Source organism: Caenorhabditis elegans, chromosome V (assembly GCF_000002985.6).
Source record: "Caenorhabditis elegans chromosome V".
Classification (NCBI taxonomy): domain Eukaryota; kingdom Metazoa; phylum Nematoda; class Chromadorea; order Rhabditida; family Rhabditidae; genus Caenorhabditis; species Caenorhabditis elegans.
Window position 1 is genome coordinate 16478691 of NC_003283.11, and position 13137 is coordinate 16491827.

Sequence of the window (13137 nt, forward strand, 5' to 3'; positions counted from 1 at the left end):
TTTTATTTTACTTCCAATGATTTCGCAATCCATCGGGATTGTGATATGTCAAAAGCAGCTTCTGCTTCTTGTTTTCGTTGAGATATTTGTCAGAAATAACCTTCAGCTTCAATAGGCTCGCTGGGTCCAAGTTTTCATCCAGATACCCACTGTACATCGGATCAAAAAACTTGCTTTGCGCACGCTCGATATCATACCACGCGTGAAGATCCCAATAAACCTTTCTGATCTGAAACGATAAGATATAGAAATAAATTTTAATTGACCTACATTTTCAGAATCTTCTTTATTGAATATTCCTTCCGAAATAGCAGTCTTGCATAGATAGTCAATCTGATTTTTCTTGGCCTTGAAGCTATACAAATATTTCTTCATCTCATCTCGCACTTCTTTCTTGTTCGTCGGAGAACCGTAGTTTCTTTCCCAAAACTCCGGTTCTATCTGGAAATTATTTACACATGTGTGATTGCGATGATAGTTGTACCCAATTTTTATTCAGCCACTTATCAAACGTAGCAATTGCAGGTAGAGTCCAGTTGTATTTTTCCAAGTTCTCAATAATACTGTATTGCGAAGAAATGTTCGCAAACAAGATTAAATTGCGAGCAAAAATTTGAAGCCGTGGTCTTGAAACAATTCCGATAGTTAAAGTATTACAAATCATTAGAAACAATAGACATCGCATCGCGATGATAACGAGTGATGACTACGTGTCATTGTTGCACACTTTTTATACATAAATCCCTCCCACGCCGCTTGATAATCTGACTATTCGGAGGATAAAGATCGACAACTTTTGATGTTCATTGCTGTGTAGTTTGATGCGGAAGTTGTTTTACACACTGGCACGATTAGACAAAAATGATGGATGGGGATCAACAGATTAAATTCTAAAAAGAATGCTACATTTTTCATAGAGCGCTGTACATAGTTTGTACAGTATGTTCATCATTTACGACTTCATAGAAAGCACATTTATACAAAATGGTATTTCCGCGGTCGATTAGTTAACCTGCGGTAACTCAAAAATCAAACGTTGGAAGCTTTATAAATGAATCGAAAATCTGTTTTTATATATTTTTTTATGTGCAGTCATAAGTATTTAAATTATTAACCAAACAATAAAATTAAAAGAGTTGGGTTTCCCGTGGTGGATTGCCCTGTCTAATTGCTATATTGCCCTGTCGCTTGCGCCTTCTTTTCTTACCGTTTAAAAAAAAAGTTGATAAGTGTTAACAATAAAAAAATGATATGAAGAATATTTTTCTTTTTAATCGTTTTGTATAAATCAGTGCTGTGCGGCTCTCGGCTCTCGGCGCGAGCCGAGAGCCGACATTTTGGGCTTTTTCCGGCTACCGCCGAGAGCCGGGAATGATAGGACTCGGCTCTTGGCGCCAGCCAAGAGCCGAAAAATTGGGATTTTTGCCGAAAATTAGGTGTTTTTTCGGCTCTCGACGGGAGCCGAGCCGAAAAAAATTCAGGCTCGGCTCTCGGCACGAGCCGAGAGCAGACTTTTTTCAAGAGCCGCACAGCCCTGGTATAAATGTTTACTACCGCTTGAAGCTTTGTGTACTACTGTGAACTCATTTTTGAAAGTAAATTTATGTTACTGATGCTTCGAATTTATTGTTTTCCCAACGCAATATTAATAATCATCATTATAGTCCCATTTCAAAATATTCTTCTGTTTTTCGTCTTCCAGATACTTTTTCGAAATTTCCTTTAGCTTCAATAACCCGGCTGGATCCACATGTAGTTTAGCACGGTAGGATTTCGGATTGAACAGCTCACTTTGTGTTAAATCAAAAGAATGCCAACGTTGAAAGTACCAAAAAAGACCTCTTACCTGAAATTGTTAGAAGTTAACAAAAAACCACAGAGAGACTGAATTGTTATCCCTACTTTTTCTGTAACTTTCTTGTTAAATATTCCTTCTTTGATTGCAGTCTCACATAAGTAATCGATATAGGCTTTACCGGCTTTGAATCTGTACAAAAACTTCTTCATTGTGTCTCGCGTTTCTTTTCTTCCTTTTGCATAAGGCCAATCGCGAAGTTCTGGGTCTATCTGAACTTTCTAAGCTTAATTGTGAAAAAGTGCTGCATTATAGTTATTATACCCAATTCTTGTTCATCCATTCGTCAAATTTCGCAATTGCTGGCAGCGTGTGGTTATATTTTTCCAAGTTTCTGATTATAGCGTCTCTTGATGATGAATTTGAAAATGAGAGAACAAAAGTAGCCCAGTATTCCAGTTGTGGATATGAAGAATATGTTACAGTTGACGTAGTGCAAAATATCAGGAACAACCAACATTTTGTCCCCATCATGATGAGGGACAATTTTCTGTCTTCATTGTTCATTTTTTATACAAAAATCAGACTCCCACGTTACCTGATAATCCGGCTACTCGGACGATAAAGTTTGCCAATTTATATAATTCAGTGTAGTTTTGAGCGGCAGTGTTTCACAAACGTTTAGACAAAAAGTGAATCAAAAGATGAATTAGTCATAGAACAAACTTTGGTTTTATCGCACAGGATTTTATCATTTTTATAATTTTTTAAAACTGCTACATCAAAGTTATTTCTGAAATCCGATTTGAGTATAGGCAACATTAAAAAAAAACATTTAAAAAAACTGGAATTGATTAGTTATCTTTTGATCTGAAAACTGTTGCCTAAACAATATTTAAAGGTTTGTTTACCCGATTGTTTGATCCGCTGCAAGCACAGCTGTTCGGTAGAAAATCATAAATTGAAAAAAAGTGTGTGTAGCCAATATTCAAATCGGATTTGAGGAATGATAGTTTTGTGCCGTTTTTGTGTCTTGTCCCTAATCTCGTCACAATTTGTTTCATATAAATAGTCGATGCGTTTGCAATAATAACAATTCCATATACTTCCAACCCTCAAAATGTGCAAACTTTTTGTAGCCGTCGCCTTTTGCGCTCTCGTCTATGCTAATCAAATGCCACCAGGTACAGCCTTTCCCCCAATATTTATTTTATTTTTTAACACCAAATAGTTTAAGCTGATGAGATGAAGACCAAGCTAGTTGCCGCTGGAGTCTCCGATGCTGCTGCCGCCGGACTCGTCGACATCGGAGAGAAGTACAGGAGCCAAGTGCAAGCTCTCATCAAGGGAGATGATGAAGCTGGATGGAAACTTTTCAATACTATCAAGGCAGAGTCTGACGCCTACATTGCTACCCAGCCCGAAACTGACCAAACCGCTTACAATGCATTTGTTGAAAAGACCAAGGCTAACTTCCAAGCATATGAGGAGACTTCCGTCGCTGAGAGCGCTTAAATAACAATTATTTTGTATTGAATTAAGATTTCCTTTGAAAATAAAAGTTTCATTTAGTATATTCCTTTGGGGACACAGAAATCTATTTTATTGCAACATGGTGCACAAACGCCACGCATGAAATTTTTATTCATTTGCATTTGAAGATTTTGGGTTTATCTAAAATTCTTAAATCTTGTTTTTAAAGTTTCATACAATTATTCCTGATTCAGTATTTTATTTACATAAGCTAAAATGTTCCAGGAATGTTGAAAACAAAATGTTGTTAAATTACCCCTTAATATTCAGTTCGCTCTGAATCTTAGAAGATCAAATAGCAATATGCCAAAATTTTTCAAGAAATTTCAAGGAATTGAAACTTTTACTAAACCCATAATTTTATACGTCGTTCCGTGCTTCAAATTTATTGTTATCCCAGTTTAAGAATAGTAATATTCATAAGTATAATAATAATATTTATAATAGTTCCATTTCAAAAGTTGCTCCTGTTTCGTGTCCTCTAGATACTTATCAGAAATAGCCTTCAATTTGACTAGCCCCTCTGGATCAATATTTTGGTTGTAATATTCAGTGGAGTATGGAGAAAATAGCATACTTTGTGTGTTGGGATAAGTGTATTTATATTGAAGTTTCCAATAGTTATTTCTGATCTGAAATTATAAGAAATCAAAGGGTATATGTATTAGAAGCTTAAATTGTCATCCATACCTTTTCAGTATCTGCTTTGTTAAATATTCCTTCTTCAATTGCAGTACTGCATAAATAGTTTATGTAGTTTTTCTTAGCTTTAAACTTATACAACAACTTCTTTACTGCATCTCGCACTTCTTTTCTTCCTAAGTTTAGACCGGACGATGACCAAACCTGTTCACGATTTATCGGGTCTATCTGAACATTTTGTGTATGAGAATAGTACAAAAATGATTACTGTTACCCAATGCTTACTCATCCATTTGTCCAACGTCGCAATTGCGGGAAGCGTCCAGTTATAGCTTTCCAATTTTCTTATCAGGTGTTTTGTCAACGATGAATTTTTAACAACAATCAAATACTGAACCTCGCTATCTAGCTTTGGAACTGAATAATCGCTCATAGCTGAAAAAGTACAGGGTATCAGAAACAAAAAGCATTGTATTCCGATCATGATGAGTGTTCAGTGTCAGAAATCGTTTCGCACTTTTTATACAAAACTCACCAACGCACGTTGCTTGATAATCTGACAATTCAGAGGATAAAGATCGACAATTTTTTAAATCATTTTGGTGTAGTTTCATTTCACACATTCAGACAACTGTGAGGATAAATGAAACTATACAAATATGTTACTCATATGATGATATTTGATGTGGGTTTTATTTGATGACACAATTAATACAATACAATACGTATTCGAAAAAGTAAAAACCACTCCTATTATACCAAAATGAAGCTGATAACTTTGTATGATTAATGTACATCTGTTTATTGCACTGTAGTTTCATCCGAAAAAATTGCAGAGAACAAAAAACAATTCTGAAAAATCAAAAGATTACTCATATACATATATTCAAATTTTAACTTTTGAATTTCGAAGTCATTCAAAACTGGCTTATACATTTTTTAAGTGGTGAAAAATGATCAATGTTCTAGCCAAACTCCAATTTAAAAACTAAAGTTGTTCTGGAACTAACGTAGTGTAAGTAAGTGCGCTTGAATTTCCTGGAGTTCTAAAGTTTTAATTATTGATCTTCCCGCCTCTATTTTAATATTAATTCAATATCTCACACCATACAAAACTGGTTGACAACAAATATTACATCGTTCCCAATTTCCATATTAGCCAGAAAAAAATTCCCGTTTCACAGATCATCGTGCGTTACTGACAGGTGAATGAAGGAATATTTTGTATTCAATAACTCTTTTGATTGGATTTGAAAAGTCATCTGCTCTGGTCAAATAACTATCAATCATTTGGTTTGTTTTATTTTCTAGTTTTGCTCAATGTGCACGTGGCGCGGAAGCTACTTTGAATCCGCCGAATGGTATTTATTAGCTTCACACTTATTGTCCTGTATTCAATTCCCGGTGAACGCTTTTGGCACCTATATTATATTATTTAAAACTCCGAATAATTTAGGAAAAGTTAAATTTTCTATATTAACAATGCACTTAACGTATGCTAATTTCCAAGTTCTAACGTAACCCTTAGATTTGCAGATGCACTTGGCTGGATATTTTCTTTAATTATCTTGCGATCCCATACATGATTGTTCCAGCGGCGGGGGGTTATCCATTGGGTCCATTATTACATCTAGGAGTTCCTACAAGTGTCATGGTATATATTGGAGCAACATCCATTCTTTGTAAGTTGTGGATAGCCTAAAGCATGTGGACAATCATACATCGCGCGCCAAATTGTTGCTGGTGTGTTTTGTGATCATTGTTCTTTTAGCTTTTTCTGGTATTTCTCACGTTTTTGTTGAATTTTGATTAAGGATACACCTGTTACAAAAATGTTGGTATTAATTTTAATGATATTACCATGTGTTGAGAAACACATTTCAATCGAATTTTGAGAGGAAACACAAGAGTTTTTTAGTACATTTTTCAAAGGTTAAAAAAATTTAGCATTAAAAAATTGCAATTGCACAAGCGCAAAACGCTCCAGCAGCGCCTTGACACACATTTTCGTACATTTTTTTTATCTGTAAAACAAATATATATTACAGTCTTCGTCCCTGCCATCATTCTATTCTTCGAAGAACGATACAATCGACTACTCCGTCGAGATTCCGATACTAAGCGTCGAAAAATAAAACGAATAATTCACATTGGATTTAACTATATTCTTGGATTAACCGGAACACTTGCCATTCTGTTTAGAACTACAGATTCCAGAGAATCCCATCTAAAGGTTCTTGAAAAGTTCCCGTGTTTACCAAAAGATATTATCGACAAACCGGGATTTTATGTGCTCGCGGAAAGTTCATTGGGTCTGGTGGTTCCGTTCATGTTTTATATGGTGTTTACAGCCTCACAGATTATATTCTTCTTCTATAAAACTCTTACATTCCTGTTCAAAACTAGAACAATATCCCAAAAGACTACTGAAATGCAGAAGAAATTATTTATAAATCTTTGCATCCAAATAACAGTTCCACTTGTAGTCGTATTCGTTCCTTGTGTTTATTTGAATATCTCTGGATTATTCAATCATTTGGATATGCTTATAGATAATATTGGACAACTTATCATTTCAACACATGGATTATTATCGACTATTACCACGTTAACAGTGCATAAAGGATATCGATTAGCAGTTCTGCATTTGTTTTGGAAGGAAGAAAATTTGACAACTGTAGCCGTGTCAATAAACAACTCGCTGGCGCCGAGAATGCTTTAACACAAAAAGTTAAACTAAAATAATTGAAAATTGAAGACCATTTGCTTTTGAACTACAAATTTGAAATAAAAAGCGTTCAATATTTCTTACTTTCTCTGTAATAGGGCATAGGTATAATGTCAAGGTACTGTAGGGGTACTATAAAATTACTGTGAGGTTACTGTAGTTTGGGAAAATTGAATTTTCAGATTTAGAAGAATTACTGGGTTGGGAGTCAGTGGGGGATCGAGTCAAGGTACTGTAGTGGGTCCGCAAGTGATACTGTAAAATTACTGTAAGGTTCCTGTAGCTCGGGAAAATTTGAATTTTCAGCTTTTTTAGAGGTACTCGGTTGGGAGTTGGTGGAGGATAAAGTCAAGGTACTGTAGTGGGTCCGCAAGGGATACTGTAAAATTACTGTAAGGTTCCTGTAGCTCGGGAAAATTTGAATTTTCAGCTTTTGAAGAGGTTTTTTTGTTATTTTGTTGTCAGTTTGGAATCTTAGCCTGACTCGAGTGCACTTTTCCAAAAAAAAAACTCGCTGTCAATAACAAGTAGTTTTTTAATCAACAATGTGAATTATGACTTGTCAGCTTAGATTAAAAATTTTCACAAGCTAACAACCAGTTCCCCTTCCAAAAAATCGCCAAGTACTGTATCAAAAAATGACTTGCTCAGAGACAATTGACCCCTCCAACCCCTTTGAAAGTTTCGAATTAATTGCTTTCGCTATCATTTGTGTATTAGTATTAATTTTTATTTTCGTGCACACAATACTTTTGCGACACTAAGTACGCGACTATTATTCCCACATTAGTTGGCTCAGATATTCATTCCGGAAAAATATCATGAAATTTGTCAAACAACTTATATACTTCACATGCTTCTTTATTCGTTAACAAGTTTGCAGTTAGTTTTGAAAATGGATTCATGGTAACATTTGGCATACAATGGAGAACTATCAAATTATATTGTGAACATTTAGTAGGAATGAAAAGTTTATGACAGAAAACTGAACGTCTAGCAGACCATACGAAGCATTGTATGCTGCGAATGAGCATTTCTTGCCTCGCAGTTCGAGCAGATGTCGAAATCCGTGCAAACGGTGCATTTGAAGCGGTGTCCGGTGATTGTGTGATAGCAGGTGTCACAACGGACAGTTGGATAGGAGTAGGGGCGCTTGAATATTTACCTAGGTACCTGTTTACCTACGTGCCTATTTGCTTGTCTGGCTTTAAAGCAACAGTAAATCTAACTCTTCTTTCCTGTCTGCTTACGTGCCTGTCTGCCTACACGCCTGACAGACACCTTACCTTGAAGACAAGCCTACCTTTCAAAAACTGGGTTCTACTATTTTTGTGCAACATTTTTGGAAAACCCCGTATCTGTTCCCCTAATAACATCAACACATTTCAGAATTTTGACGGCAAGATTTGCAATATTTTTCCAATTTGTAACCACTTTCAACGCAACTGTTCATTGACTATTGTGCTATTTTATGTCTTCACAATATCGAGGAACACAGTTGGATGGGTGGGATGACTGTGAAATGGCGTAAGGTCGACAACGAGGTAGTTGAATTTGCAAATTGGGCTGACTCTGATAGATGAAATCACTTAAGAAGAGCTGGTGAATTCTTGATGGGAGAGAGTTGGGCTGCCTGGAAAGAACATTTTTGAATTTTGTAGATTGGAATTTCATTTTATTTCTAGGTTCCCGACACTCACACCTATGGAAGTAATTATGAAGTTATGGTAGAAATATGACAATTTGATTTGATTTATTTAACTTAACTAAAGCAATTTACAACAGTACAATTGAATTTGAAAGTTAGACAAGTTACTCTTTAAAAACTAACAAAAAGTTCGGCGATTTTGGAATAATCTCAGTTTCTTCTAGAAGACCCCAGAGGCAAATCCCTCCTTACCGCAATACAACTTCCATTCCGACTCGGAAAATACTTGACTGGCTCGGCGAGCAAGTTCAGATAGAGCAGTTCTTCCGCCCAACTCCATTCTTTCAATTTTCTTGAGAAATTGAGTTTTGAATGTAACATACACCATCACAACGTCCCTTATGAGGCCACCGCAAGCCACCGACCTTGCCGTCATTGCCTTGATAGTTTCATGATCGGATCCATGGTTCTCAAATTGCTTTCGATCTTCCTCTGAAACCAGCTGTAGCTCTTCTTCGAGGCTTCGTGGGTCTGCCATCCTGAAATCATAATGAATTAGTTTAAAGTTTGGAATGGGAGTTATTTAGTTGCCCCTGCCATGTTACCATTTTATACTGAAAAAAACTTCCGCACCAGGTAACGCTAGGAAATTCTTGTTGGCAATCAGTTCAGTCCGTATTCCAGTTTTTAGTTTGTGTACAAGTTAAATTAATTCAAACATTCCGTAATTCCGTGGCACGAGGTTGTAAAAATTATCAGCATTTGCGAAGACAGATAAATTTCTTCCTGTTGACGGCAGGCATAGTTTTCAAGATAAGAAATTTTAGAGAGCAGAGAAAAAAGAAGATGGGATTTGCCATTGGTTTGATCATGTTGGACTTACATCATATCCAAAAAAGTTTTTTTTGGAAGTAAGAATACTTACCAGTTACTAGTTAGAACTAGTACTAGTTAGGAGAGACCATTCAGGATTATATGCAGTGATTGGCAAGCGAAACCACGTACCATGCAGAAGCCAGTTTTTTGTTTGCAAGCATGGAAATAGTTTCTGCGGAATTTTTGTTCCCGTAAAATATAAATTACAGACCCCGTATATCGTGTGTTCCATGCACTATTCTCAGTACTGTGCGGCATATGCTGCTCGAGATTCCCCATCGCTAATTGAGCTGCCAAACTACATAGAAACAAACTTACGATGTTTGATAAGTCTAACTCCTTCTGTGAAATGAAAATTTATCGAAACTTCCGCAGTCACGCGTCGAAAAAGGATGTACACATATTGTTTACGAATCGTTCACAATTTAGTCTTTGCGTAATCAGCATTTCTAGTAACATTTTCTGTTAAGTTTCGAAAAGACCAAAGACTGGGGGAGGAAGTTTTTGCGAACCACTACAGGCATCAGTATAAAAGCAGCGACTCAGAGCTGCTCAAGTCAGTTTTATTTTCATCTCCGAACCACTTCACCTACTGCAAAATGACATCCCACGGACCACACTCCGTTGAAGAACTCAAGTATGTGCCAGCCGAGTACCATGACCACGTTGTTACCTCGACTATCCATCAATCTGAAATGCATTCTGGGTATCACCGAGATGTCTACGTGACTTTCAACTTATCCACCTGCAATAAGATCATCAGAATGGATTTGCACCAGGACGAGGCATTCGATCAGCTTCACAGAAAAGCACGTGAAATGATTTCTGCCTCTCAGTTCAAAATGTTTGATGGTGAGTTTAGTTACATGCAAGACGATTTATTTGAATTATCATCTCAAAATAAATTTCAGGCAGCCACGCTCACGCAACTCCAGAGATCACTAACTCGTCTCAAGTGATGTCTCTTGTCAAGATCAGCCCAATCTACCGATTCCCATACCTCATCATCAATCTCGAGCCATGCCACTCTCACATTCATCCCACTCATCCAATTGTCCGTTGTGACTCTTGCTACACTACAATTACTGGACACCGCTTCAAATGCACCATTTGTACGGATTACGACATCTGTTCGAGCTGTGAAGCAAGAAATGCTCACGCGCAACACACTATGCTCCGTATCGCCGCCTAAATTGGCGTTTGTTTATTCTTCACGTCTACTAAACGAATAGATCTGGAATTATATAGAATTTTTGACCTACTAAATACTTTTTTTATATTTCTCATTGATAAAATTTATTTTTGCATCATTATACATATTTTCATATGCAACTAGGCAATAATCAACGTTTCTAGTAAAATTTTCAGATAAATTCCAAAAAACCAAAGACTAGGGAAGGAAGTTTTTGCAAACAGTTACAGTTTGTTATCAGCTTTTCCCTTTTTTTATCAGTACACAAGCAGCGTCTAATTCTGTCATACTGTTATCGCCTAACAGTTTTGCCTTTTGAAAAATGACATGCCACGGACCACAATCCACGGATCCACAAACCACAAATCTACGCGACTTTCAATTGATTCACCTGGATAAAAAATCAAAAAGCAGACTACTTTTTATTCAAACTGAAGCTATAGAAGTACAATAGTAACCGTGTGCGCGATTTTTTTTATTAATGAGGTATTTGCAAATGATAATTGTTTCAATGAGCAGTTCCGCAGTTTCAAATACGACAACTAATGGTCCAACTGTCTCGAAGCTTATAGATGGGACTTCCTTGAAGATGAAGGACGGAAATATGTTAAAAGTTATTAGTATGATTGAATCCGGTAGCGCAATTCTTGTGGCCTGGAAAAAACTGAAATTATGAAATTACGACGTTTATTTCATATGTACATATGTAGCAAAATGTTTTGAAAAAAGAAAATAGGGTTTTAGCCGATCGGTACATCAAAAGACAAACGGAAGTCAAGCATTAGGTGCGGTAACTCTTCAGTAACATTTTTTCTTGTAATACATATATTCATCTAATAAAATATTTTTAAATATTTTGACTAATAGCTCGTTGAAAAGTAAAGAAAATAATTTTTCTCAGGTACCTCTCGTACGTAACAATTTTATTTCAACATTTTATATGTATACATAAAACTCACTTTTGTTATAACCTTGCTAGACTGGTACTTTGTACACCTATCATAAATAAAAAGCCGGAAAAATATAATCAAAGTCAATCCGGCGCTAATGAAATGAGTTTCTTGTTCGTGTGATAGCCAATAGTTAATGTAACACTCATTAACAGTGCACCTGAATTCATCGCATTCCAAAGGAACATCTCCATCATCCCCGTAGTATCCGAACCAAATGTGTTGGTCGAGAGCAGCAGACAAAATCATAAAGGGCAAAATAACCAATGAAGATATTCGATGGCGATTGTTGTGGTATAAAACTGGTGAATAAACCGCATCTACACGGTCAAAACATATCAAAAACACAAGCGTCGGGCGAATGCTTGTGCATATATTTGCGGGGTATGTTAAGAAAAACAGCAAGTTCTTGATAACAAGTTCCTCGTCGATAAGGCGAATGAGGTAGTAGGCTTGAACTAGGGATACTGAAAACAAAGAAAAGGTAACAAAAAAAGAAGCAATTTTTGTTCATAGAACTCTTAAGATAGTTTGAGGAGGTTTAAAAATTATTTAGAATTTTTCAAAAAATTTTAGAAAATTTCGAAAAGTTCTGAAATAATTCTACAAATTTCCTAGAACCCTTGCAAAAAAGTTCGCCAACCTGCTCAAAAGATTTCAGAAAATTGCATTATTTTTTTCTTAAAATCTAAATATTTTTCAGTAGTCTTCGACGCCAACATTTTGACATTTGAGAACCGATACTATCAGCTTTTTGCAAAACAAAAATTATGGCGGCATTTGCGGATTACAGTAATATTTATCAACTACTTAGTAACTATAACCTTCACAATTCCATTATTCTTGAACATTCCCGACCAATCATTCGGTCTTGAAACTGTGTATAAAGGGAGAATCAAATATTAAAGCTTCAAAGCGGAAATCAATAAAATTTTAGCTTATACCAAATCTATCAGATGAAATAAAGTCTCGCCAGTTATACGTTTTGGCCACAGATTGCTATTTATTTTTGGCCGTATTTTTATTTATGACAATTTTTCAACTTTTTGAATATATTCCATTAGTCATTATAACCCATTGGAACATAGCAAGGTCTGTAAGAGAATCAAGGATATCTAGGTACACCATGAAGCTTCAGGAAAAATTTTTGCATGCGATCTATGCACAGGTATACCAATGATAATGATCTTACAGTTAAAACAATTTAAAATGGAAATTTTCAGAGTTGTGCATTTTTCCTGTCTTGCTTCATTCCCTACGTCTACGTTTTAATAGCCTGTTTTTTGGATTATTACAACCAAGCGGCAAACAATTTTATCTTTATTTTTCTTTCTTTACATGGTGTAATATGCAAACTTATACTTCTCTGGGTACATATACCGTATAGAAATGTCTGCATTAATATACTACACTCAATTTGGCCATCAGTTACTTGGTTCCCTAAATTGGTTCCTGAAAATAAAATACGCACAGCTATTTCGGTTATGATGTGAATGGCCAGTTTAGAAAATAAACTTTTTTATTTTTGTTTTACAAAAAGCATTGGGTAAATTTACCACACCTCCCATTTGATTTTGAGAATAAAATTGCGCCTAGACACTAGGATTGCGTGAAGGAACTAGAATGGCGCCAATATAAAATTTTTGCAGCGCCCGACATTTTCTGAGTTTCGCGAAAAAATTCTTATGTACTTTGCCATTCGGCACGCGTGTGAAACAGGCGAAGGTCACCTTGAAGGCAGGCACACTGGAAATATCTGATAAGTTGTTTTTT

General features: G+C 36.0%; 7 protein-coding genes, 1 non-coding gene and 4 pseudogenes across 13 annotated transcripts; 6 read left to right on the top strand and 6 right to left on the bottom strand.

Moving 5' to 3' along the window:
- Positions 1–7: 7 nt before the first annotated feature.
- Positions 8–685, bottom strand: T08G3.11 (uncharacterized protein; the record flags this gene model as incomplete). Its single annotated transcript, NM_074767.2, has 3 exons — positions 8–229; positions 271–441; positions 485–685. The coding sequence occupies 3 exons, from the start codon at positions 683–685 to the stop codon at positions 8–10; spliced, it is 594 nt and encodes a 197-aa protein (NP_507168.2).
- A 919-nt stretch (positions 686–1604) lies between these two features.
- On the bottom strand, positions 1605–2329 carry F57E7.4 (RxLR effector protein; the record flags this gene model as incomplete). Its single annotated transcript, NM_001129489.3, has 3 exons — positions 1605–1846; positions 1903–2067; positions 2120–2329. 3 exons carry the CDS (start codon positions 2327–2329, stop codon positions 1646–1648), a joined length of 576 nt encoding a protein of 191 aa, NP_001122961.2. The 3' UTR covers positions 1605–1645.
- 21ur-15494 lies at positions 1733–1753 on the top strand. The gene has a single exon (NR_070079.1).
- A 560-nt stretch (positions 2330–2889) lies between the features above and the next one.
- Positions 2890–3369, top strand: spig-6 (the record flags this gene model as incomplete). 2 transcript variants are annotated; one of them, NM_074768.3, is made up of 2 exons in its annotated part: positions 2890–2979; positions 3033–3369. In NM_074768.3, 2 exons carry the CDS (start codon positions 2916–2918, stop codon positions 3308–3310), a joined length of 342 nt encoding a protein of 113 aa, NP_507169.1. The 2 variants fall into 2 exon arrangements, with proteins under 2 accessions (NP_507169.1, NP_001263907.1); NM_001276978.1 differs by having other exon boundaries at positions 2970–2979; positions 3033–3310.
- Positions 3370–3729: 360 nt separating this feature from the next.
- On the bottom strand, positions 3730–4454 carry F57E7.2 (DUF4294 domain-containing protein; the record flags this gene model as incomplete). The annotated part of the gene is made up of 3 exons (NM_074769.2): positions 3730–3960; positions 4019–4198; positions 4245–4454. The coding sequence occupies 3 exons, from the start codon at positions 4452–4454 to the stop codon at positions 3730–3732; spliced, it is 621 nt and encodes a 206-aa protein (NP_507170.2).
- An 836-nt stretch (positions 4455–5290) lies between these two features.
- srh-139 (Serpentine Receptor, class H) lies at positions 5291–6692 on the top strand (the record flags this gene model as incomplete). Its single annotated transcript, NM_074770.1, has 3 exons — positions 5291–5463; positions 5507–5652; positions 6019–6692. The coding sequence occupies 3 exons, from the start codon at positions 5291–5293 to the stop codon at positions 6690–6692; spliced, it is 993 nt and encodes a 330-aa protein (NP_507171.1).
- A 1003-nt stretch (positions 6693–7695) lies between these two features.
- On the bottom strand, positions 7696–7829 carry F57E7.5 (annotated as a pseudogene). The gene has a single exon. A coding segment is annotated over exon 1 (134 nt).
- A 253-nt stretch (positions 7830–8082) lies between these two features.
- F57E7.6 lies at positions 8083–8195 on the top strand (annotated as a pseudogene). The gene has a single exon. A coding segment is annotated over exon 1 (113 nt).
- Positions 8196–8287: 92 nt separating this feature from the next.
- Y32B12A.5 (HYPK_UBA domain-containing protein) lies at positions 8288–8884 on the bottom strand (the record flags this gene model as incomplete). Its single annotated transcript, NM_074771.2, has 2 exons — positions 8288–8331; positions 8599–8884. 2 exons carry the CDS (start codon positions 8882–8884, stop codon positions 8288–8290), a joined length of 330 nt encoding a protein of 109 aa, NP_507172.2.
- An 897-nt stretch (positions 8885–9781) lies between these two features.
- On the top strand, positions 9782–10414 carry sqst-4 (ZZ-type domain-containing protein; the record flags this gene model as incomplete). The annotated part of the gene is made up of 2 exons (NM_074772.2): positions 9782–10074; positions 10134–10414. The coding sequence occupies exons 1-2, from the start codon at positions 9822–9824 to the stop codon at positions 10412–10414; spliced, it is 534 nt and encodes a 177-aa protein (NP_507173.1). The 5' UTR covers positions 9782–9821.
- Positions 10415–10840: 426 nt separating this feature from the next.
- srbc-73 lies at positions 10841–11830 on the bottom strand (annotated as a pseudogene). Its single transcript has 2 exons — positions 11374–11830; positions 10841–11068 (listed from the first exon to the last, which is right to left on the bottom strand). Coding segments are annotated over exons 1-2 (685 nt in total).
- Positions 11831–12069: 239 nt separating this feature from the next.
- Positions 12070–12857, top strand: srh-259 (annotated as a pseudogene). The gene is made up of 3 exons: positions 12070–12252; positions 12302–12532; positions 12588–12857. Coding segments are annotated over exons 1-3 (684 nt in total).
- Positions 12858–13137: the final 280 nt, after the last annotated feature.